The sequence below is a fragment of the Haliotis rufescens genome, unplaced genomic scaffold (genome assembly GCF_023055435.1).
Source record: "Haliotis rufescens isolate VD_foot unplaced genomic scaffold, xgHalRufe1.0.p SCAF_7, whole genome shotgun sequence".
NCBI classification, from domain to species: domain Eukaryota; kingdom Metazoa; phylum Mollusca; class Gastropoda; order Lepetellida; family Haliotidae; genus Haliotis; species Haliotis rufescens.
In genome coordinates, this window is record NW_025964361.1 from 25,790,544 (window position 1) to 25,817,118 (window position 26,575).

The 26,575-nt window shown below is 40.0% G+C and overlaps 2 protein-coding genes across 3 annotated transcripts in view; one reads left to right on the forward strand and one right to left on the reverse strand.

Annotated features, from left to right (window-relative positions):
- The window catches only part of LOC124137492 (arginine--tRNA ligase, cytoplasmic-like), a 142,694-nt gene that overhangs the window by 41,851 nt on the left and 74,268 nt on the right, over positions 1–26,575 (forward strand). The gene's annotated exons all lie outside the window — the stretch shown is intronic.
- LOC124137493 overlaps positions 21,300–26,575 on the reverse strand; it is a 39,478-nt gene continuing 34,202 nt past the window's right edge. For both annotated transcript variants that reach the window (XM_046503822.2, XM_046503823.2), the window contains one exon: positions 21,300–23,404. In XM_046503822.2, coding sequence (XP_046359778.1) covers positions 21,644–23,350 — 1,707 coding nt within the window. In that variant the 5' untranslated portion in view covers positions 23,351–23,404 and the 3' untranslated portion in view covers positions 21,300–21,643. The remainder of the gene's footprint in view (positions 23,405–26,575) is intronic.

Below are 26,575 nucleotides of genomic sequence, written 5' to 3' on the forward strand. Positions count from 1 at the left end.
CAGACTGAGCAGCAGGAGTAAGATGGCAGGTGTCATCACATTTAATGATTGGCTTGTTTGGGTAGTGACAAAGCCAATTTGACTGATAAATATGCTTAGAAATTATCAAAGGGATAACCTACAATCTAACCACTCGTGTAAAGCTTGAGTCTCGTAAAAGAGGAAATACACTAATTATGCCTTCAGTGCAAACCATCATTTACTGGAAATGATGCCGTGAGACATGGTTTGGCTGTGAATGCTAATGCTTGAGAATAAACCAACTTGACAGAAGGTGTATTGTTCCATATTCAGGATGAGATGGGATAAGAGCTTTTATGGCCCACCAGAAGTGTCAAACTTCCATGTTGTGGAAACTCTGAAATATTGGCATAAAGATAATCAGACATGTTCAAAGGTGGAATGGACCCGTGAAGATTCCGGGGTAGAATAGGTCTTCAGCAACCCATACTTGCCGTAATAGGCGAATATGCTTGTCGTAAAGGGCGACTAACAGGATCGGGTGGTCAGGCTCGCTGACTTGGTTGATACATGTCATCAATCCCAATCACTAGATTGTCTGGTCGAGACTTGATTATTTTACAGACTGCCGTCATATAACTGGAATAGTGCTGAGTGGGGCGTTAAACAACAAACACACAAACAAAGGTGGATAGCTATCCTGTGTACCGGGTACTTTCTTACACTTGCTAGTTTGGGACATAATCTAATACATATGTCTGAAAAGGCTACATTTTTCTAAACTTCAATAGAAAATTTAAGTTTACGTCTGTGACCCAAGATGATGATTTATTACCATATGCTTATACTGTTATTGTCTACATTTCCTAAGAAGATCATCATGGGTCAATGACCTGCCCATGTTCAAATTTTAGAAAAAATACCTTTGAAAACTTCTAAAATAAGACATCTGAAACATGGTATCATTACCTATGACTTTACAAGTTAAAGTGTTGTTATTAGCTTCAGACAAGAAATTGTTGAAATGAAAATATTCTCATTCATATGAACACAATCTGATTACTTGATGGGTAAAGGATTTCGTAAAGGATTTCCCCTTCAGGAGACAAACTTACTGTGTTTTAATTGTAGTGCTAGGTTACCTGTAGATTTAACCATGCTAAATTGAATTTGGAACCGAACGTGCATTAAGCTGACACGCTGTGATATAACTAGAATACTGTGCAAAGCAGAGTTAAACCCAACTCACTCACTCGTACATAAGGGGCCCAACGGTGCTGTTATATCCTATCTCCCCACCTCATTCTTTGCTTTCATTGGAGAATGTAAGAGCGATTATGTGCATCCTAATTTCTCATGGAATTATTCCCCTGCAACCTCTGCTTGTCGTGTGAGGCGACCAAATTGATTGGTTTGATTGACTTGGTTGATTTTGTGTCATCGTACCCTGACAGCATGGAATGAAGCTGACAGTGTCAATCACTGGATTGTATGGTCAAGGCTTGATTATTTTCAGACCGCCGTCATATAGCTGAAATCTTGCTGAGTGAGCGTTAACCAACAAACATACAAACAAGTACACCATTATTAGGAATTGAACCTAATGTGTTTAAAATTAGAAGAATGTTATAGTGAATTTGATAACCTCTAAATTTCATTTGACTTAAACCCATAGCAAGTCCTGCAGGCTATTGTTCTGTACATTCAACTCAGTAATGCTCATGGGGTCAAATCAGACACATTTCAATCCAATTTGATCACCCTTGTTCATAACAGTTAACCAATCAGAATCAAGTATGTAAAGGAGTCATGGGAGAATATATATTCCTAAGTGGGTCACATGGTTCAATGGTTGGAGGGTAAACAGCAACACGGTAATAAACAACTGTATACAGTGACAAAAATGTTCCAGGTCAGCACATGGTAGAGGTCAGCCCTGGGCACCTGCATAAACCCAGCTGCCTAGGGCTTAACGACTATGCTTGTGGTAAAAGGGGACTAATGGAATCGGTGGTCAGGCTTGCTGACTTGGTTGATGCATGTCATCGATCCCAAAGCGTGGATTGATGCTCATGATATAAATCACTGGATTGTCTGGTTCAGACTCGATTATTTACAGACCGATGTCATAAAGCTGGAATATTGCTGAGTGCGGCGTTAAACAACAAACCAAACCAAAACCAAACCTAAGACTTAATCCTCCTTTATCTCCCTGCTTCAGAAATATATCAATGGGAGACATATGTAGAGAATAGTGACTCTATGGTAGAAATAACTAGCCATGCAGAAATGTGTGGAAAGTTTGACGTTTGAATACTTACATGAACAGTGATGGTTCTGAAAGATGTTTCCAGGTATCAAATACTCAATAATGCCCTCGAGTCTGAAAATGAAGGGTCACATGTTTTTGAGGGATCAGTGACCTGGAGCACTGGCGATCAGAAGTACTAGACCTGCATGAAATATTGACCTTGGAATAGAATGTCATAGACAGGGGTGATTGGTCCTCCATGTCTGATTCCCGTGTGCAGTACATCAACAAGTCAGACAAGCTTGTGGTTAGTCTTCAGTACAAAGTGCATTCATACTTGTGTTGTAATACTTGTACCGTTTTATTTCATTTTGCATCAAAATAAATTGATCAGATTAAATACATAGAGGATTCATCATGAGTTTTTCTTGATATGGGAAATGTCAATTGTACTTAGTTAAACAGTATAATACTACTACAAAATACTACTTCCTTGTTACCATAGGAATGGCGTTTCAGATAGCCAAGTTGGCAAGAAATTGCCTTTACTTTGTGAAATTAAGCAATGTTGAGGCCAGTTAAAACGTAATTGGATGAGAGAAGCGTTAAAAAGACGGAGCATTAAAAAACCTGCTTGAACAGCCTCAAGGGCTGATATGTTTTTTGCTGGTTGCTCACTTTGGAAGAGAGGCTGAGGCTACACTGGTTGTGAGGCTGTGAGGTTGTGAATCAGTATTTCACGAAGGGCTTTCACATGAAGTGTTAGTCACATGAAGCGCTTGTCACAGGAAGCGCATGTCACAGGAAGCACTTGTCACAGGAAGCGCTTGTCACTGGAAGCGCTTGTTACATGAGTGAGTGAGTGAGTTGTGTTTAACGCCGCTTTTAACAGTATTCCAGTTATATCGCGGCGTGTCAGCTTAATGTGGGAGGAAAGCCCGAAGTGATGCAGGTCTCAGACGTTAATCACTTCGGTGAAACCCACGAGCACGGGTATGGTGCTGACAAACCTAGAAACATAATCAGGGCGAACCGGGATTCGAACCCACAATCATAGCTTTCTGGCGTGTCCACGGGACGCAACTCTACACAGCGAATCACGGCGCCTTAGACGACTGGGCCACCCGTGCCCCCTCATGTTACATGAAGCGCTTGTCACAAAAAGTCCTTGTCACAGGAAGTGCTTGTCGTCACAGGAAGCGCTTGTCACTGGAAGCGCTTGTTACATGAAGCGCTTGTCACAGAAAGTGGTTGTCACATGAAGTGTTGTCACACAAAGTGCTTGTAACAGAAAGTGCTTGTGACACAAAGTGCTTGTCACACAAAGTGCTTGTCACACAACGTGCTTGTCACATGAAGCCCTTGTCACATGAAGCCCTTGTTGCAGTTTGTGCTTGTCAGAGAAAGTGCTTGTCACAGGACAGTTAGATGCCTAATTCCACCACTGATGATAGTGCTGACATGATTTGATGGCTTCCCCCTAGAAAGCTTGTGTCACTCAGTCGGCAGTGGATGTTTTGTAGTTTCCTTGATTAACACTGCAATACCACAGCTAAATGACAGTGGTCTGTAAGTAATCAGAGTTCCCAACCATCAGGGTCTGTGACACAAGTCACTGAGCTGGGTTACTGGATCAATTAAGTTAGCTGCCTCCTGCGACAAAAAGTTACCAGGAACTTATCCTACTTCAGGTAACCACAAGGGAAGATTAAGTTCTTTCACTAACTTAGAGCTTAATGTGCCTCTGGATTACGTGAAATTCTTTAGCATAAAATCTGATCTGTAAAAGCCACAGATCTAATAAAAACCAATGGTTGTGTTCTCCGTATAACACATAAAGGGAGCCCACATATTCACTGGAGCACTGAGGGGGTGTCTCGTTTTATTGGTTTTAAGGTGTGACTGTCCAAGAAAGGATGTCATAATGTCTACGGTGTAAGATTTCCCGTAAATGGAAACCATGAAAGGCTATTTGGAGTAATGCTTGATAGCTCATGTGACAACATCAAGAAACACTAATCCTATTAGACACTGCCACCTTTCCAATGCACCATCGCTTCTCACACCCCAGCGTGTCGAAATTCACCCCGTCAAAACTGTTGCCATTAAGAAATCCCTTGATGAAAATTTGTAACAGAAATTATGAATAAAATATTGCGCCAACATGCACCCAAACGCCTGCAATAGGTCCCAGGAGATTGCAGTGTGTCTTTCTTTCAACTTCTGCAGTTTTCTTGATAGCTTGGCCTGATGCTTCTTTATTTAGTTACACAGGATTCTCAATGGTTCCATTAGGCTCTGTTAGCTTTGGGGTATGTAAAACAACCTGTGTCAGCCATCTTACCATGGCCCTTGGCTCATTCAATAAAACTTGTCCTTATTTTATCAGCTGGAAAACCCTTGAGCCTGAAGCAATGAGGACATATTGTCAGAGGAGCATTCAGGAGGCGACCAGTGATATCAATTAAGTTCGGAATTAATTGTTTCTTGAGAAGTCCTCTTGAGAGAATTGGGTGTTAAGGATAGGTTAACCAATATCTCGAACTAGCAGACTGGCATTTGTGATGACCCCAGCTCGAGTTTACTGGGACAGAGGTTCTTATTATTGTGGGAGGCGTTGCCTTCTGCCTCAGTACCAGACTGAGCAGCAGGAGTAAGATGGCAGGTGTCATCACATTTAATGATTGGCTTGTTTGGGTAGTGACAAAGCCAATTTGACTGATAAATATGCTTAGAAATTATCAAAGGGATAACCTACAATCTAACCACTCGTGTAAAGCTTGAGTCTCGTAAAAGAGGAAATACACTAATTATGCCTTCAGTGCAAACCATCATTTACTGGAAATGATGCCGTGAGACATGGTTTGGCTGTGAATGCTAATGCTTGAGAATAAACCAACTTGACAGAAGGTGTATTGTTCCATATTCAGGATGAGATGGGATAAGAGCTTTTATGGCCCACCAGAAGTGTCAAACTTCCATGTTGTGGAAACTCTGAAATATTGGCATAAAGATAATCAGACATGTTCAAAGGTGGAATGGACCCGTGAAGATTCCGGGGTAGAATAGGTCTTCAGCAACCCATACTTGCCGTAATAGGCGAATATGCTTGTCGTAAAGGGCGACTAACAGGATCGGGTGGTCAGGCTCGCTGACTTGGTTGATACATGTCATCAATCCCAATCACTAGATTGTCTGGTCGAGACTTGATTATTTTACAGACTGCCGTCATATAACTGGAATAGTGCTGAGTGGGGCGTTAAACAACAAACACACAAACAAAGGTGGATAGCTATCCTGTGTACCGGGTACTTTCTTACACTTGCTAGTTTGGGACATAATCTAATACATATGTCTGAAAAGGCTACATTTTTCTAAACTTCAATAGAAAATTTAAGTTTACGTCTGTGACCCAAGATGATGATTTATTACCATATGCTTATACTGTTATTGTCTACATTTCCTAAGAAGATCATCATGGGTCAATGACCTGCCCATGTTCAAATTTTAGAAAAAATACCTTTGAAAACTTCTAAAATAAGACATCTGAAACATGGTATCATTACCTATGACTTTACAAGTTAAAGTGTTGTTATTAGCTTCAGACAAGAAATTGTTGAAATGAAAATATTCTCATTCATATGAACACAATCTGATTACTTGATGGGTAAAGGATTTCGTAAAGGATTTCCCCTTCAGGAGACAAACTTACTGTGTTTTAATTGTAGTGCTAGGTTACCTGTAGATTTAACCATGCTAAATTGAATTTGGAACCGAACGTGCATTAAGCTGACACGCTGTGATATAACTAGAATACTGTGCAAAGCAGAGTTAAACCCAACTCACTCACTCGTACATAAGGGGCCCAACGGTGCTGTTATATCCTATCTCCCCACCTCATTCTTTGCTTTCATTGGAGAATGTAAGAGCGATTATGTGCATCCTAATTTCTCATGGAATTATTCCCCTGCAACCTCTGCTTGTCGTGTGAGGCGACCAAATTGATTGGTTTGATTGACTTGGTTGATTTTGTGTCATCGTACCCTGACAGCATGGAATGAAGCTGACAGTGTCAATCACTGGATTGTATGGTCAAGGCTTGATTATTTTCAGACCGCCGTCATATAGCTGAAATCTTGCTGAGTGAGCGTTAACCAACAAACATACAAACAAGTACACCATTATTAGGAATTGAACCTAATGTGTTTAAAATTAGAAGAATGTTATAGTGAATTTGATAACCTCTAAATTTCATTTGACTTAAACCCATAGCAAGTCCTGCAGGCTATTGTTCTGTACATTCAACTCAGTAATGCTCATGGGGTCAAATCAGACACATTTCAATCCAATTTGATCACCCTTGTTCATAACAGTTAACCAATCAGAATCAAGTATGTAAAGGAGTCATGGGAGAATATATATTCCTAAGTGGGTCACATGGTTCAATGGTTGGAGGGTAAACAGCAACACGGTAATAAACAACTGTATACAGTGACAAAAATGTTCCAGGTCAGCACATGGTAGAGGTCAGCCCTGGGCACCTGCATAAACCCAGCTGCCTAGGGCTTAACGACTATGCTTGTGGTAAAAGGGGACTAATGGAATCGGTGGTCAGGCTTGCTGACTTGGTTGATGCATGTCATCGATCCCAAAGCGTGGATTGATGCTCATGATATAAATCACTGGATTGTCTGGTTCAGACTCGATTATTTACAGACCGATGTCATAAAGCTGGAATATTGCTGAGTGCGGCGTTAAACAACAAACCAAACCAAAACCAAACCTAAGACTTAATCCTCCTTTATCTCCGTGCTTCAGAAATATATCAATGGGAGACATATGTAGAGAATAGTGACTCTATGGTAGAAATAACTAGCCATGCAGAAATGTGTGGAAAGTTTGACGTTTGAATACTTACATGAACAGTGATGGTTCTGAAAGATGTTTCCAGGTATCAAATACTCAATAACGCCCTCGAGTCTGAAAATGAAGGGTCACATGTTTTTGAGGGATCAGTGACCTGGAGCACTGGCGATCAGAAGTACTAGACCTGCATGAAATATTGACCTTGGAATAGAATGTCATAGACAGGGGTGATTGGTCCTCCATGTCTGATTCCCGTGTGCAGTACATCAACAAGTCAGACAAGCTTGTGGTTAGTCTTCAGTACAAAGTGCATTCATACTTGTGTTGTAATACTTGTACCGTTTTATTTCATTTTGCATCAAAATAAATTGATCAGATTAAATACATAGAGGATTCATCATGAGTTTTTCTTGATATGGGAAATGTCAATTGTACTTAGTTAAACAGTATTTGCCCAGCCTTTGCTGGTCAGCAATACCAAGATCTAAAATTTATTTTCATGAAGCTTTATGTTTATTGTAATGATTTTTTTACAGAAAATGGCAGTGCAGGAGTGGATAATTGCCAAATTATTGTCAAAACGTTTTAGGTTCATCGACATTTGAATTTTTTTGTAACTTGTGTATGGTTGCAATAAGCGTCCCCATTGACATTTTTCTAAGTTCCAAGGGTACATTGTTATGGTGAATATGGTAATTTTCTTGCACCTTCTGGGAATGAACATGCCAAGCCTGGTGCATCTTCACACCTGGATCAGCATGAAGGTGATTACAGGTAAAACTACATTTTGTCCAGGTGTGGTGTGGACAGTGTTATTAACAGTGATGAATAGTTGATGCTGCAGGTATTGATTGCTAGCATGAAGGGGTTGTATTACACCATTGTGCTGGAAGGACACTGGTGGTTATACTTCCATCACAGCCTGTCTTTGTCTTGGTACTGGGTAATTTGGTTGTGTTTGTATAACTGCCACTGATGACTCACATGATCCACGCCTAAATTAATATCACTGGGTGTGTGTGTGTGTGTGTGTGGGTGGGTGGGGGGTGGTTGGTCTTGCAGTTTGAGGAGGAGGGGATTAATAAACTTGGCACCAATGAAATGCAGCAGTTGGGATGAGAACAACCATTTTCCTTTATCTCTATCGATAGAGCCTGAGAAAAAGAAAGGGAAAGCTTGAAATGAAAGCATGGTTCAGAGCTACAGATATGCTGCGTATTTGTGTAAAATTCCACCCAAACTATTCAAAATCCAATTACTTTCAATTAGCTTGCAAACAGAAACGCATGCATTAAATGAAAAACTCAATTGTTTGAAAACAGCACGCGGTCATACCCAATGAAGCTTTTTCAGCATGCGTACAATGGAGCTTATTTACAAATCACAATTACGAGCTGATTTACTTTCCGAGTCACGCCTATTTTTAGAACAGTTATATACGTATAAAACATTATTTAATTTTTTTGGAAATCTCAAAAAGCTTGCTCATTTGGGGAAAAGCCCAATAGTGTGATGAATAGAAAAAATATTGGTTACCCAATGAAAAATATAATAACCCATTTAATATAGAAATCTTCGAGTAAAAACTCAATTGCTCAAAAATTTATCTGGAGCTCTGATGATTCCATAATTTAGGAGCTGGTTTCCAATCAGCTGAAGTTCTTGACAATAACTTATTGTCATCCAAAATGTCCTAAGGTTTTGTTGTTGTCAAAGTTAGTAATGACATAGAATGTTCTATCAAGAGTTATTAAAATCATGACAATGTGTTCGTGACATTTGACGTATGTGAAAGCAGTAATGTTTAAATTTCTATCAGTTAGGGTGGTACATTGTGACAAGGAATGCCATGTATAACAACTTCTTAATCATATATACATGTTTCAGGGCTCTGTCTTGCCCCTTCATCTCAAACAGGGGGGCACAGGTGGCCCAGTCGTCTGAGTCGCCACGATTCGCTGTGCAGAGTTGCGTCCCTTGGACACGCCAGAAGCCTATGGTTGTGGGTTCGAATCCCGGTTCGCCCCGATTGTGTTTCTAGGTTTGTCAGCACCATACCCGTGTTCGTGGGTTTCACCGAAGTGGTAAACGTCTGATACCTGCATCACTTCGGGCTTTCCTCCCACACTAAGCTGACACGCTGCGATATAACTGTAATACTGTTAAAAGCAGCGTTAAACCCTACTCACTCATCTGAAACATTGTCAATAAAGTGTACAATAAAGAAGTTGTTATCCATCATACTCCTTGTCACGCTATAATGACTCTCTTGGACGCTGTGCAGTGTTGCATCCCTTGGGCATAGAAATGGGGGGCTCTTATTAGAATTTAATTTTGGTGAAGAAAACAGAGTTGAAAGATAAATTTCCTGGTTTATGCTGACAGTCTGAAATGTTTGTGTACGACAGATATATTTTTCCAGAATTTAATTGCCCATAATTAAGGGTGCATATAATATATGAGTGCGTATTGTACGTGAATAAATAAGTGTTGTGTACACTGATCAATCGGAAGGGGTTAATTGGGATTGTTCACTAGCCAATATATTAGCAAAAATCGCTGTGGGCGCTTATTAGAGCAGGGCGCTTATTACGTCGAATACGGTATGTTTCTGGGTTCGTCAGCACCATGTTCCTGGGTTTCACCAAAGATGTAAATGTCCAAGACATGCATGACTTCAGCCTCCTCCCACATCAAGCTGACACGCTGTGATATGTATACCGTATTCAACGTAATAAGCGCCCAGGGCTGTTATTAGAATATTATTTTGGGGATAAAAAAAAAACAGAGTTGAAAGATAGTAAATATTGTGGTTCATGCTGACAGCTTTAAATGACACAAAAGAAAAGTCTGTGCGTATTATACACGACAGATATATTTTACAGAATTTAAATGCCCATAATTGAGGGTGCAAATAACACACGAGTGTGTATTATATGCGAATAAATAAGTCTTGTGTACATTGATCAATGGGAAGTGGGGCTAATTGGGATTGTCCACTAGCCACTATATTAGCAAATATTGCCGTGGGCGCTTATAAGGGCCGGGCTTATTATGTCGAATACGGTAACTGGAATAGTGTTCAAAGTGGTGTTAAACCCGATCACTCACTTACCTACTACTGGACAAGAAGTAGTTCTCCATAGATCTTATCCATATCTCTTCTGCCCATCGGGGCACAGATGGCCCTGTTGAAGACTCAGCACTTTGCAGTGCAGAGTTGCATCCCTTAGGCATGCAAGGATCTTCAGATTGTATTAAGAATCCCATCTTTGTCCTCATTGAGACCTTAGTTTAACTTGAGTGCTTTAAGTCTGAAGCCTACATGACTTTCAGATTTCTTCTCCCATGAACATGATGAAACTGCCATGAGACAACTGTTCCAAGTGGCTTGAAACTCATCACACTGTTCAAGAATCCGGTGTTCTTTAACTTCTTTTGAGTAGTATATATGAATGTTTTATCCATATGTGGATATCCCTGTGGACCAGCAAATAAAGTACCTCATAAATCTTTGTTTTTGAACAAAACATCGGCGATATTCATGTAAGTTTATTTTTCCTTGTCTGTTAACATTATATGCACCTTCTACTGTTTTTCTGTCATATACACAAAGTACAGACTGTCACGTGTATTTTAGGTCTTAGTAGGGGGCGTGTGAATTTATAGATTGCCTACAGATTGTTCTAGAATTTGGTCAGGGCTGTTTAATTCAGACAAATGGACATCCTAAAAGGGGACGCAAAAAATGTCATGTTTATGTTATTGTTTGTTTTAATGTTCAACAAATCAGCACAGGTCACTGTGCTGCAGGTGTTGGAAAACGGAAGTCTGTTGAAATACCGTATTCGACGGAATAAGCGCCCAGGGCGCTCTCAAAATTAGACATAGGGGGCTTTTATTAGAATATTACTTTGGTGAAAAGTTTAAAGATAAATTTGTGGTTTATGCTGACAGCCTGAAATGTTTATGTACGATAGATATATATTTCCAGAATTTAATTGCCAATAATAAAGGGTGCATATAACACATGAGTGCGTATTATATGCGAAAAGGGGTCGGAAGGGGTGCTCATTGGGATTGTTCACAAGCCAATATATTAGCAAATCTCGCTGCGGGCGCTTTTTAGAGCGGGGCGTTTTTTACGTCGAATACGGTATGTCTTGTTCATTGATTCTGTGGAGTAAAAGTGAGGCATTCATAACCACACAGATACCTTCAGACCATATTCCTACAAGTCTTGAATATTCATGAAAAGGTTCTGGAATATGGTTCATGTGGAAGTGAAGTACAATATGACATGGGAGATTGACAAGTCACAGTGATGATGCCCAAGTGCTGCTCACTTCTCCAGTCCTGTGATGGTAAGAAGGGAAGGCACCACAACACTGTAGTAAATAGTGGCACTCTGGGTAGGATTACTGGATCCCTCCAGGGCCAGATTGATAGGTCAGGTCAAACTGATTGGAGGCGATAGCTTCCAGTAGCAATGGCCATCCAGACAAGGGTAATTCCTCACCAGTCCAGTCCAGTAATAGCCATATGACCTAAGGGGTGTCGTCTGTTCCCGATATAGTGTAGCGTAGCAGCCATGCTGACATAAGTCAGTGCTTTCAGCTTACATTATCCAGTCATTGTCGAAAGGCGAAATGCATTAATACTAGGAGCAGTCAAATCTCAGAGCTTAGCTGCCAGACCTTGCAAGACTGTTGACAGAATAATTGTCATTTGTGAGCAGGTGTAGAGATGTAACTTACTGTGTGGGGATTTGATAGTCCTGGTTGAAGTAGAATATACGATACATGTCTGTTTTAGAGGGCCATTGTCATAAATTTATCACATGATACTGTTGAAACTGTCATGATAGATAGTGCTTTGGTTTGGTACCGGTTGCATTAATCTTGCTTGTCGTAAGAGGCGACTACAGGGATCGGGTGGTCAGGCTCACTGACATGGTCATGGGGAGTTTTTAACGCTGGGACAACTTCAGCTATGGACAAGCATAGATGCACTCTCTCTTTTTATTTCTTTTCATGTTCAAGATTTGAGCAAATGCCTCTTAAGAACAACCTCAGTCACAGTGACATTGCAGTGTTATAAGTTTACCTTAAGTACAGGACGTCAAAGAATCTAACACGATGAACGAGATGGGGAGATTTGAAGTTCTCAAGGAACGTGTGGCGATTAGGTGTTAGTTATTATTGATGATTTGAGCGATCATTTGAAGGTGAATTTAAAGATGTGGTGATTAGTTACTGAAGTAAATTCAAACAGGTTGCTAGAGAAGATGCTGACAGTCAATGAGTCCATAGCTTTCCTAGTGTACATTTCTTTGTTTTATTCTCTTGACAAGCATGCAGTCAAACAGGTGTCTTTATGAACATCAGTTTGGCAGTCATATGACTGGCCTCTCTTCCAATGGAAACTTCACATTAGTAATTTGAGCATGCAGTCAAACAGGTCTCGTTCATACGCTTATGAACGTCAGTTAAGCAGTCATGTGACTGGCCTCTCTTCCAACGTAAACTTCACATTAGTAATTTGAGCATGCAGTCAGACAGGTCTCGTTCATACGCTTATGTGACTGGCCTCTCTTCCAATGTAAACTTCACGTTAGTAATTTGAGCATGCAGTCAAACAGGTCTCGTTCATACGCTTATGTGACTGGCCTCTCTTTCAGTGTAAACCTCACGTTAATAAATTACTGTTTGCCAACATGCAGCGAGCATGTGATTTACATATGTATAGAAATCATGATGGTGTATCCAATTCTTACTCAAGGGCATTCCGGGTTAGAACTGGTCCCACAGACAAAGCGAATTGATGGATTGTGTGGTCAGGCTTGGTGACTTGGTTGATTGTGTGTCATTATACTTCGACTGTGAGGTGTTTTGCTCAGACTATCAATCACTGGATAGTTTGATCCAGACAAGATTATTCACAGGTTGTTGTCATATAGCTGGTATACTGGTAAGTGCGTCAAGGAGCAACAAGCAAATAAAGTCTTCACAACAGTGGAACAGATTAAAATGATTAAGGCTCTTGATTTTGACATTTTGCTTGTTGCTTTTGAATTTAAAAGAATGTATTTGCATCTACCTTGATGAATTATTGAAGAAGCATTCCCTAAAGACTGGTCAGGGGCACTGTAGGATGCACTGTGTTAGGTTTACATTATAGGGGATGTGAAATAGGGTTTAACGTCGCGTTCAAGTTTATTGCGACGGGCATGCATGTGTGTGTGTGTGTCTGCTTGGTCTAGTCCAGATGAATGCCGATTTTATAGTGCTAGCCCACTGAGATACCATGCCACAGTTTTAACATGAATACCCTACTCAGACACAGTATACTGACTCTGAGCTGACCAGGGCTTGTTTTAGCCCCTTAATGCCGAGCACCAGACGGGGTAACAACAAGTACCATTTTTGAAGCTCTTTTAGTCTGACGCGGCTGGGGATTGAAACCCAGACATTCGCTCTCCGGGCAGATGCTGTACCACTAGACCACGGAGGCGGTTCAATTTTCATTATAGAAGTACCGACATACTTGTGACTCCTGAACTGGAGGACTTTTGACAGTCAGGATAATGAAGCATGATGTGTAAATGTAGACTTGAATCCGCCGTGGCTGTAACATCAACAGGAAAGAGGAAAAGTTTGAAACAAACATTTTAAGCGAAGAGGTCATATGTATCCAATTAAATATATATTTCTTCTCCATTTATTATGTATGATCATCTGTCATGGATCAAAATAAATTGGTATTAGATATAAAGTGGTATTAAAGATTTTGTGGTATTAGTTTCACTCTTTCACCATGGTCTAGTGGATAGAGCGTCTGCCCAGAGAGTGGAAGGTCGGTGGTTCAATCCCCGGTTGGGTCATACCAAAAGACGTTAAGAGATTGTACTCGTTGTTATCCAGCCTGGCACTCGGCATCAAGGGGATAAAATGAGGACTTACAGGTTGGCTTGGAGTCGGTATACTGTGTCCACGTCCACGTTATACTGTGGCATGGTACCTCAGTGAGCAGCTACTATCACACACAAGTGCAATGACCTTAAACACGAAGTTAAATACCATGTCACTTCACCTCAATGTACCGCAATGGAGCACTAAAACATTGTCAATCAATAATCTTTTTAACACAATTTGCATGAAATATTATTCAAATGATTTTAATTGCTGTGTCTACATTCTGTCCTGTGAGGCCAATATTCATGTATTTTTCTTCCTGTCTGTCGATCGATTCAATAAACGTGTCTAATGGCCATGATTGGAGGCCGAGATGGCTAGACCAAGATAAGAAGGACTCTCTCATTGCTGGCAATGAATTCCTTGTATCATGGTCACACATAACATGAAGCACAACTAAATCATCGAGTTCGGTTTCGATCGACCTTAGTTGTAACCTGATTTAATGCAATTTACTGTCTAGTCGAAATTTCCCCACAGGAAGTCTGTTGATGAGTGAGATAGTTCCTCCTTACCGTTTCAATCATCCGTATGTCTTCATGCATAAAATCTCTAGTTACCTGTAGGTTGTGGCCCAGTAGGCACAGCGCCAGCCTTGAATTGACTGCTGCTGCTGCTACTGTTGATGTTGCTGCTTTCCAATCAGGATGCTATTTCAGGTTTGCCTGGAAGGGTTTGGGTGTCTCAGGTACTGTATATGAAAGGATGAAAGCAGAGACTTGCAACCTTTCACATTTAATGGTTACTAACTGTCTCAGCTTAGAATAGCATTGTCCTTTGCAGAAGTAAGGCTTCCAAAAATATGGCCTCTTTTAGTAATATGAAGTTAGTCAACTTTAATCGGTACAATGGGTTTCTTGATGAAGTTGTCCAACCAAATCTGAGATTGTCTTGGCAAATACATTGAAAAGATATTTCTTGCATAATATTTTGAACCAGAGTTGTGTCCCATGGCTACACCAGAAACCAATGATTGTGGGTTTAAATCCCGGTTCGCCCCGATTATGTTTCTAGGTTTGTCAGCACCATACCCGTGATCCTGGGTTTTACATACCCGTGCACATGGGTTTCACCAAAGTGGTTAACGTCAGAGACCTGCATCATTTCGGGCTGACATGCCATGATATAACTGGGATACTGTTCAAAGCAGCGTTATACCCCACTCACTCACTGATATATTGAACGTCTGTTTGTACCTGACCATTCCTCACAGGGTTTTGTACCCATGGTCATGCAAAGTCTTTAAAGCCTGTGCCACAACATAGGGTTGACATTTAGTGAGTGTGAGTGAGTTTGGTTTCACGCCGCTTTTAACAGTATTCCAGTTATATTGCAGCGTGTCACCTTAATGTGGGTGGAAAGCCCGAAGTGATGCAGGTCTCAGATGTTTACCACTTCGGTGAAACACACAAGCACGGGTATGGTGCTGATAAACCTAGAAACATAATGGGGGCGAACCTGGATTCGAACCCACAATCATAGGTTTCTGGCATGCCCAAGGGACGCAACTCTGCACAGCGAATCACGGCGCTTTAGACGACTGGGCCACCCGTGCCCCACATTTAAGTGGCACACCTGCCAACTGTCCCAAACTGTCTGCATTTGCAATTAATTTGCAACTAAAATACGAAAATTTTATTTCTTCTTTAATTCATACGAATGATATGCGAAACAAAAATTGCAAAGACCAAATTTTCATAGACACTGGTGAAGAGAGAGTACATATTTACCCTTATACCATCTTGCTATGAAAGCCACTGGTATGAAGTCTATAGTGTTGCATCTGTCCAATTGAGACACTCCTCTCATATTATCTGTTTATGTTGGTGAAATAAAACTCGGTGATAAACTTTGCGTTTCAGAATCACTTGGCTATATTGTACCGTAGACAGTTCAGTGAGCCCCCTAATGACAATATCATCGAGCTTTGGTGTCGCAACTAGAAGATTGTAACAAAATACTTATTGTAATTTGGGAAAGTTGGCAGCTACAAAGGTATATGGTAGGCCTAGGAGATTCATGTTGTTTGTCTGCTAAATCACATTTTATGATGCCTATCAATCTAGCAGTTAACGATTATCTGTCAGAGCCATGACATCTGTATCACTGATGACATCTAATGAGAAACATTTTTAACTCTGCATCTAGTTTCAGAATTGGTACTTCACATAAAGGCTTCCTTATTAGGACAATCCTTGCGTGAACATACCTACAAACCCTTATTAAAAAACTATTTGTGCTAACATGTCCAAATCAATATTCGCATCCAAATATGTGTCCTGCTTTCTCTTATTGTCAATAACATTATATCTCAACTCCACCAACTTTAAGACTTTAATACCTCGTTGAGACATTACGATCGCAAGAGCCAGCAAGTTTTTTTCTTCCTTTTAAAATCAATCCATGGATTGTGAAACTAGATATAGGCTTATTCCACTGAGTCTTGTGCCCTGTATTGAACAGGTCCCCATTAGCTAAGGCGGACTGGTGGAAAGCTATGCCTAGACATGTTGCGTCCGCAACATCTGGCTTGAATGTTGTAAGGAATCAATGGCCATGTTTGTTCCCAAAACAAATCATTTGATTCGATCAAGTCACCATGACATGTGTGTGCTAGTGACAGTTATGAAAACATTATCAAATGGAAGCAGAACACTGCCACAACATGTGTCAACACCAAACCTCTATGGTTACTTCTGATTCTGTGGGGCTAAAAAAGGTTGTCTGTGTTAAAGAGCAAACATAGAGGCTCCCCATTGTCTGGGAATTTCTGATGTCAAGAAACCCTCAACATACAGCTGTCAAGACTTTGAATTGTCTCCTTAATATTCGAAAGTACAAAAATATTTTGTTTTTTAGAAAAAGCCTGTTTGAACTATAATTCTGAATGGGATGTTGGGATGTCTTTAAAAAAACTATTTCATTATTCATGCCCTATGTTGCTATTATGATTGAGAAAGTATGGAAACATGAAGGTGAATGAGTGATGGTTGGGAGTCAGCAGTGTCACAACAGCCTCAGGACGTTTTCACAGATGTCGTCAGTTGTTCCATAACAACATATTTGAAGTCAGTTTATCGCACATATGATGTGGTACAGCCGGCTGAGAAGTTTAAAAAATCAAATATACAGCTTTCATGTCAAACAAGATATTAATTAATTCTCATTTCTGACAGGTTGATTTTTGACAATTGCGAAAATGATTGTAATCAGTATTTAGTGCCCCAACCTTGTTATACTTTGACGTCACTTCATGGTTACACAAACTTTATTGGTTCATGTTGTCAGTAGGATGAATGTCTGCATGTTAGAAATTGAGTGAAAGACATATATGTTTGCATTGTTTTCTTTTTTCTCTATAAATAGCACACTCGGTGACTAGGTTTATTGTGTGTCGTCGTACTGTGATGTACTGGATCATTTTCATAATTTCAATCACTGGATTGTCTGGTCCAGATTCAATGATTTACAGGCTGTTGTTATATTGCTTTAATATTGCTGAGTATGGCATAAACAACAAACACAAACACGCTCTAAAAGTAGCGCATGAAAAGATAGAATTTGGACTCATTGCTGTAGTATTTTGAACATGCCATGCCAATTAAGCTGGAACACTTGGCCTTGCTGATACAACCTTATAACCACTAAATCCTCATTGGATTTTTTGGCTCATACAATAATATCGGCCACTGGATTTGGGGGCACAAAAAATAATCTTCAGGGTTTCAGATTGGTCAGTTTTCTAGGTCAGGGACTGATTGTTATCCAAAGTGTCCTGTACACTTTTTTTCCGATTAGGTCATGATAATATAGCCAGCGCTAGAAATTGGCACTAGTCCTATAGTCCTTGCCAAACTGCCCAATAGTTAAGGTATCATAAGGACTAGTAGAAATTTGTCATTTTTAAGGGTTTAGCTACATGTTATCATGATAAGTACTAGTAGACTAAAAGTGTTAGTTTCTACCGCTGATAGCGAATCTCTTCCTTGTGTCTTTTATTATCAGATGTTTCAAAATGAGTCGTTAAAAGTTTAGATCTCTGATGCTTGCCAAAGTGCTTTAAACTTTGTTGACAAATGTTGATATTTTTATTATCTTAAGACACAAGAGTGAGATTTTATTGTCATTCAAAATCATTCTTCCTAGGCAGTTAATAACCAGTGTCTTGGGTGTAATAGGTTAAGCAAAATCAGCTTCAGTGGCAGAGGCAATCACGGTGATATCATTTCTTTGTGATGTCATGGTAACTGATGATGTCACACTAACCTGAGATGCATTGTAATACAATCTCATTGTCGTAATATCACAAGTGATATCGCCTGTGGCAATTCTGTTAAATTCTGAAAAAATGCTAATGCCATTTGTTACAGGCAAAATCACTGTCTTCTGTCAGTGAATCTCAAAGGAGCAAAAACTAGAAAAGACCTGGGGTAATTATTCACTGAACATTAATCCTGGAATCCATTTGATCACAAGAATCAATTTTGGGGGTAATATTGTTTCATTTGAAATGTTTAGTATCAGTTTGTGTTTGTGGGGTGATAAACTGGCCATTGTGCTATGTTTCCTCCATCAGTGCTGGCTTAATAGAGTGTCATCAAACACACTGAAGTCACAAAATGCCTGTCTTTTACCAAGGATGTTGGTTTCGGTTATGGTGCTGGTCGTAATCCCCCTTCACTCACTCAATGCTGATGACACTGTTGACGTTTATACAGATGTCATTCAAATAAAAGCGACAAGACTCTTTCCATATTCACAAGAAATCGCTGCCCGAAACAGAGTCGAATGTAAAGATTCCGACTCTATCCTCAGCATGAGCATCTGCTGAAGTAACATGTAAACACAGACCTATACACCTTGAAAAATGAAAAAAGTTAAGCACACACCGTTTATGTTTCCATATATCGTGAACTCCCATGCATCTGTGGGAAATATCTACACATGACATTGACCTATCATGTGTAAGATAGCAGTGGTGAACCGGCAGTACAAGAACACTGTATGGTTTTGTCCCCTGGTCGTAACTACCGAGTCCTACCTTGTAATACGCTATGGAAGTGGGGACGCGCAAGGGTAGTCAGATAACTGTTGCCATGGAAACTTGTCATAACATAAAACATCAAAATGCCAATATGAGTATGTCACTTCATTAACAAATGTATTTCATCAGATATGAATGCAGGAGACAACATTATAAACTTTCCATTATAGATCGTTATATGGTGCTAACCCTCATCCATGTGGATGTTTTACAGGCAATGCGACAAGCAAAGTTCAGAAAAAAAGCGCAAAGAAATAAAAACAACACAAAAGAAGGTGATTTATGAGTTACAGAAAGTGCATACATAATGTTCATTTCATTCTCTGGACACAAAGGTTCACAACCTCTCAACAAGAATGGAAAAGCAAACTAAATGAAACATTTACCCAATAAAATAATAATAATAATAATAATAAATGAAATGTCATGAAGTGAAATGTTGACTGATGAAATCAAGTTTAAACCCACAGCAAGTTTTAGATGTAGTACTCTGATTCTCATCTTTTGGTTATCCAGTGTCATATCACCCGATTTTATTTGGATAAATATCTCATAATTCACCAAGATTGCTTTGTTTGAAGTCTGATACGAACATCAGAATGCCTAAAATAGCCATCAAATCAAATTACTCTTATATGCTGAAGTTCTAAGTTTGGACAGGAGCAATGGAGATGAGAATGTCACTTGTGAACAGACCATTGATTGCTGATGAGTCCAGGGTATTTATCAGAATAGAATGGAGGGTGAAACGATACGTTGGTGCACCAGTGTTTCATGACTTTTCATTTGATGATACGATAAGGGGCGGTCGGGTAGCCTAGTGGTTAAATCGTTCACTCGTCACGCCGAAGACCTGGGTTCGATTCCCGACATGGGTACAATGTGTGAAGCCCATTTCTGGTGTCCCCCGCCATGATATTGCTGGAATGTTGCTAAAAGCGGCGTAAAACCATACTCACTCACTCACTCACTGATGATACGATACACGATACATTTGTTTTCGGTATCAATACAGGCAATATACCTACTGAAATAAAGTACTTCTTACTTGTGTAATCATCAGCGATTTTGTAAAATGTGTTTCAAGTTCACTACTAAAAATAGCCGCTACGATCATGCGTGTACAGTTTGCTTTTCTTTTTGGACCTGCTACGAAATATTTACAGTCCAGAAGTTTCCGTGTGATTTGACGTATATATGTGCAACGTGATACGTAACATATCATGACGATGAATAGTGATGCGTATCACATTGGACCTATGTATCATGATATATGTATCGTATCAGGACCTTATGTATCGTTTCACATCTGGGAGACACTATAGACTTCATCTTGAATGGTGGCTCCTTATATTGAAATGACACCCGATGTTGCCCTTCCAGTTTGTTAGTGTATAGATGCCTGAATTTGATGTTTCTATGTGGACTCTTTTCTCTGTGGTAAAGAAATAAAGATAATCCCCCTATGGTCTTGGGGTGTTAATTGACTGTGAAGGTTATTTCACGTTAAACATATGTCCCATGGTTGGAAAGGACGGTTGACATTTCCTTGTGGACGGACGGTCGGGTAGCCTAGTGGTCAAAGCATTTGTTTGTCACGCCGAAGACCCGGGTTTGATTCCCGACATGGGTACAATGCGTGAAGCCCATTTTTGGTGTCCCTGCCGTGATATTGCTGGAATATTGGTAAAAGCGGTGTAAAACCATACTCTCTCACTCCTCAACTTTAGATGACATATCTGTGCAGATCATTTTAGCCAGCTTTAAGAAAAAATATCATGATTATTTTCTACCACTGAGCCTGTGCATAAATAGAATAAAAGATGTGATAGTGTGTAAAGGTTTACTGCTATAAGTTTACATGCCATCAAACAGTCATACATACATTGAACACGCTGAACAGGTCCATATATGCATATATAAAGTGCATTTAGTGACAACCTTATGCCGAGCATCGTATAAAGATACACAAATAGCCGCCCATGTTCATCTGGTATAAAACTTGACCACAACATTCACAAGATAAGATATTCATGCATCCTCGATCATCCAGTACTGTGTCGCCATTCTATTATGATAAAAGACCCATGAAGATATCGCTATTGGGTGGTCAGGCTTGCTGACTTGGTTGATGCATGTCATTGTATACCTATTGCGTGGATCGATGCTCGTGATGTCAATCACTGGATTGCCTAGTCCACATTCAATTATTTACAGACCGCCGTCATATTGCTGGAATATTTTTGAGTGTTGCGTTAATCAACAAACAAAGAAACAATATTATGATAAATACTCAGGGTCCATTCGTCATCTTTGTTTGTTTGTGACATCACTTTCTCCATCTCTCCTGTCTCTAACTAAATAGCAAAGAAATTCTCTCACTCATTAGCATAATATGATTTGAATATGATTTTAAAAATGTGTCACATCATAAATTGGACATGTATTTTTTTTTATCATAAAAGATGGGTCCTGCGTATTTATTGAAATATGATGTTGATGTAAATACACTGGATAATCGAGGATGGGATTCATGGGGATATGTATTTACACCTGGCTTGTGTCAGTATTCAAATTTGTCCTGTTTTCCTCCCCATCCTCATCAATGCTGGCCGCCGTGCATCGACACCGCCGCAGGAATCGGATCCAGAGTTTATGCACGGCGCGGTGTACGACACTGTCCATGCAGATGATGACCTGTGGGTATATGATTGTTTGTATCGTGGACAGGGCAAGCGTACATGTGGTGATGTTGATGTATGCGATGGTGGAGAGATGGTTTCGTAGTACTTCAGTCAGGAAGAGGGGGAGAGTGCACAGACAGAATGTCACGGACAGAAGACAAGACAGTTTGGTGAAACTGAGAGTCAGATCAGTGGTGGAGTCATTGTCAAAACTATGCAAACTCTCATGATCACTGCCATGACATTCTTCAGACATGTTTGGAAGTTTGAAGGTCAAGGTTGTCTTGTCCTTCTCGCTCCCTTCTTCCACACTCTCGTGTTCTGACTTAGCATCCACCTCCTCCTTCTCTGTTCCCTCGTCGTCTGACACGGTAATCAACGGCAACATCGGGCGAACATCGTTTTTCACCTCCTCGCTTTCTACCTTTTCATCTTTCTCATCAAATTTCAACACTGGTGTCTTCAAGGGAAGCCGACCTTTCTGGGAATTATTGCGAGACTTGGATTGCAGATCTGTGTCAGACTGAAATGGTGCTTTGCCACTGAATAATTTTGGATTCTCCAGTTGAGCCTGAAGGGCTGATATATCCACAGAAAACTTTCTAACATAGGTGTACTTTTTAGCCTTCTCCGCAGGATCCATGAAGTTTGTGCTGGAGTCACCAATCTGACAGATTGTGTGGCGCCGCCGGCCCAGGATCTGGGTCATATTGACGCCAAGCATATTTTTATTTTTGGGTGATATGGGCATAGGTCCGTCTCTGCTTGGCCCGCCTGCAGCGTTGATAGCCAGGAGGGGCAGAGGGGAGGCTGCATGGACAGATGGAGTGTCTTCCGACTCGTCTTCAGACGGGTTGCCTTCGGGGTCTCGTATCAGAAGAGTCGGAACCTGGTGTTTACATCCGCTATTGCTGTTGCCATGGAAACCTCCAGAATGCTTTTTGTGTATTATTGCACTGAAGATGACACACAACATGATGGCCAGAACAAGAAACGTAAAGATTCCAAGAATCACCACTTTCATGCAGAACGAACGGCTATTGAAGACGACAAAATACTCCGGCACGTTGGTTTCATTCTGCGTGGAGATGACCAGGTACGAGCCAGCCATACACAGGCCGACCAGCACAGCCGTAATGCTTCCTGTAATGGACCATATTTTCTGAAACATCTTTCCCATGTGACTGCACTGTCGGAAGATATTTTCCGCGGACACAAACACAATGGCGACAGCCATAACGATAGACAACAACAGGTACATCCCATGTACAAATATTTTGAAGTATTGGGTAGGGTTCTGATATGTGTAGTGGTAGTACAGGAGGTGAAGAATCTCCTGCGGAGTCCACAACAGGTCGAGTACCAGACAAGCGAACAGAAGGACGAGGATAATGGAGTAGCTGAGTTTGTGGATGGACTTGCCCTCCAGGATGGCGCAGATGACTGTTAGGCTGCCTGCTCCTCCTCCAATGGCGGCCAGCAACAGCGTCGTGACTGACAACACCACTGAGTACGCCTCCAGTTTGGTTTCTTGTTGAAGGGTTTCATTGAATCCCATGTCAATGGCCATTTTGTACAATTTATACTCCGAGAATTAGGTCTTCAACTGCATTGGCTTGTTTATCTGAAAAGTAGAAGTATTGACTAAGTTGGATGTTTATCTCCAGATAAGCATAAAAAACATTTTGAATATAGAAGTATAGTAAAAGGTAATATATAATTTAGCCTAAGAAACTAACTCATTCTAGTCCCTACACCTTCCAAGCTTTAATTCTTCCTACTGCTCCTGAGGATACATTATGGATATGTATTGGGGCGTAAGACCTGCCAGTTACAAGCATTGCTCTAAGGTTGCACTGGTGAAATGTGTTATATGTTTCAGTAACATCAAAACAGAAAATTAATTTGGCTGGGCTGATATGGCAGACAAGGCAGAATTTGTGGAAATTACATCTTTGAATACTAGATCACGTATTATTATTTCTGTTAATCAGTGAGGAAAGCCAGTGTTCCTGGTCATAGAAACTATAAGTTGAAGTGATAACTCTCCACAAAGTTCTCAAAGCCATTAAGCCCTGACAACGCTTTTGACGCCAGTCATAATGGCTCAGACTAGAACTAAATATTCTAGCTCTGCTTCTTGATAAAGAATCAACATTTACCAGAAATTCACTGACACAAGACCACCATGCTATTGTTTGGAGATAAAAGTCACATCTGGACAACAAGATCTGGGACTTGCATGAGTAGAGGGAGTGTTACTTTTTTTTATTGATTTGATTCGTTATTTTTTTTGTTCAGTCAAATCCTTCCAAATCTGTGAGATAAGTCAGACTTAATGTTTATTTAGCAATGGAGCACTTTACCCAACTGAGGACCAGCTGGGCCACAGGACTGAATCATTCAGAAATATTATGGCAAATGTCAGTGCTGATGAACAGAGACCTGAATAGGAAATCTGAACAAATAGCTTAGTAATTGTGTTACGGCCCTTATGAAAATACCTCTCACGGATACCAGGGTCCATGAAATAAGCAGACATTCTGTCAGGTTACTGCTTGAATGTAACTTTGATGAGAGGCATGGGTCTGTCTGTCTGTGTGCTGGGATTTGTTTAAGAGAGAATAATTTATCTTTCAGTGCTACAAGACATGCCATTATTTTCTCTGAAATGAAACCAAACATTTTTCTTGAACAACAACACATTATATTTTGGAACATACAACATGTTTAGTCACATTTTTTGTTTTGTTGTTCAAAACAATCTGAGTTGCATGCTTGGCCTCAATGTCATCACCCAACTGTCTTGACACACAAGAATGATGTCATCCAGTTGTTTAGAAACACCAGAATGATGTCATCCAGTTGTTTATAAACACCAGCATGATGTCATCCAATTGTTTATAAACACCAGCATGATGTCATCCAATTGTTTATTAACACCAGAATGAAGTTATGAAATAGTTAAATAATGCCATAATGATGCTATCCATTGAATAATGATGAAGTATTTTCACAAATTATGTCATTATTGTTTTTTTTTATTGCTCTGATCACTGAACCATCGACCCTAGTTTCATCAAGAATAGAAGTAAAATTATTTTTAGGGACAAGTCACACATTCAAAACATTTTGTGATTTCTCAGTACTGAAATCTTCAACATTAATTGGATGCTCAAGTTTGCCAAATGATCAGCCATGGCTGGTTTCTTGTAACTTCAGTTTCTTGACTCCTCCTCATTGAAGTCTTCAAAGAAAAAATGTGATTTGGGGCACTAATGTTATTTCTTTAATTATGAAATTCCTTTCTCCGACTCCAAAAAAATCTGTGATCCAGGAAATATAAAAAACGATTTTCCTCCAATTCAAATGCAATGTTATTTTTCTGAAGAATTTCCGGACTGTCAAGTATTAAATATTTAATAGATGTGGTTTACTCCTAGTCCTTCTAAACAATGACATCAGCTTTGAAATTACCAACACACTGTTTTCTGTGAACTGTTATCTGTACAAACAGTTGACCTTTGAGTGAAGATACTTGCTTTGATAGTGTTAACATAAGAGGTACGTTGCCATAGCATCATAAATATTGTCCTCCGCCCTACAATTAGGAATCAGCTGATGATGCCAATAGTCTTATAAACTTGTAGGGTGGTGTGTTTCAATGCAGAATGATTGCCTAGATAACTAGAATTTATGGCAGTGCAATAGCCTTCAGTCAATGCCTACATTCGCCTTGGAGTTGTCTGCACTGAAATGGCATTGTTGCTCACAACAGCAGGGTGAAATGGGTTTCTGTGTCGTGTCGGGTTTGTAGCGTACACGAGAGTGTACCAGCCACCGCATCTTGTGATGTATGGCTGGAGAAGGGCTTCTTCAGAGTCTGCTTATTGCACTGCTGGATTCCCTTTTTTTTTTACCCTTTGTTGAAAGAGACATCCTTACAGAATGGATGGCTTTTTTTAAATCAAATCAGTTCGGTTAGTAGATGGTGTTATGCTCCCCTTTCTTTCAGTGAAATTTGTGCCGTTCTTGTAGCCAAATGGTTTTGTTAAGTAATCTTGTCAGCTAGGCGACAGCGATAGAGGAATTCTGCGAGAAGTAGTTCTGCGTGAAAGGAAGGCATATTGTACGAATGAAACTCTGCCATATGTCTGTGCCTCAGTTTTTCAGTCACACATGCCGGACCTTAAGTTTCATTGATACTGGAATTTTTCATGACGAGACAAGCCTTTATTTTTTTAATCTTTGTATATCGGAATAAAAAAATTCTATGAGTAGAATTTGTACAGCTGGAGAAAATGTTGTATTTATCTACTTATTATGATAGTAAGTAGACTTATTTACTGAAAACTATAACAATTTCTTTTCTTGGTGGAATACGCCTTATACATGTACATGATGCATGTATATCAAACATCCATACATCTTGTGAATCACATCCATCAACAGTTAATGAACACATATGCCTTAAAAAATTGTACTGTTTGTTTAAATAAAAATACATTTAAAACATTTTTTAATGTCGCCTTACATTTGCAAAAAGAATTATGCAGAAAATCTAATAATTGATTTATTGTGGGCTGATGGTTGTGTTTGTCAAGACAGGACTAGTTTTGTGACAGTTCACCAGGAAGTGTAATGTAAGGATGTTTCTCAGGTTTATTATGGAGCTTGGAGGTTCTGGGACTGACGACACTTGAAGTGTTATGGTATCAAGTTTCTCAGGTTTAATGTGAGGCAAGTTTCTTTGACTGACGACACTGGAGTTGCCTGTGGTTGTATTAAACAGACA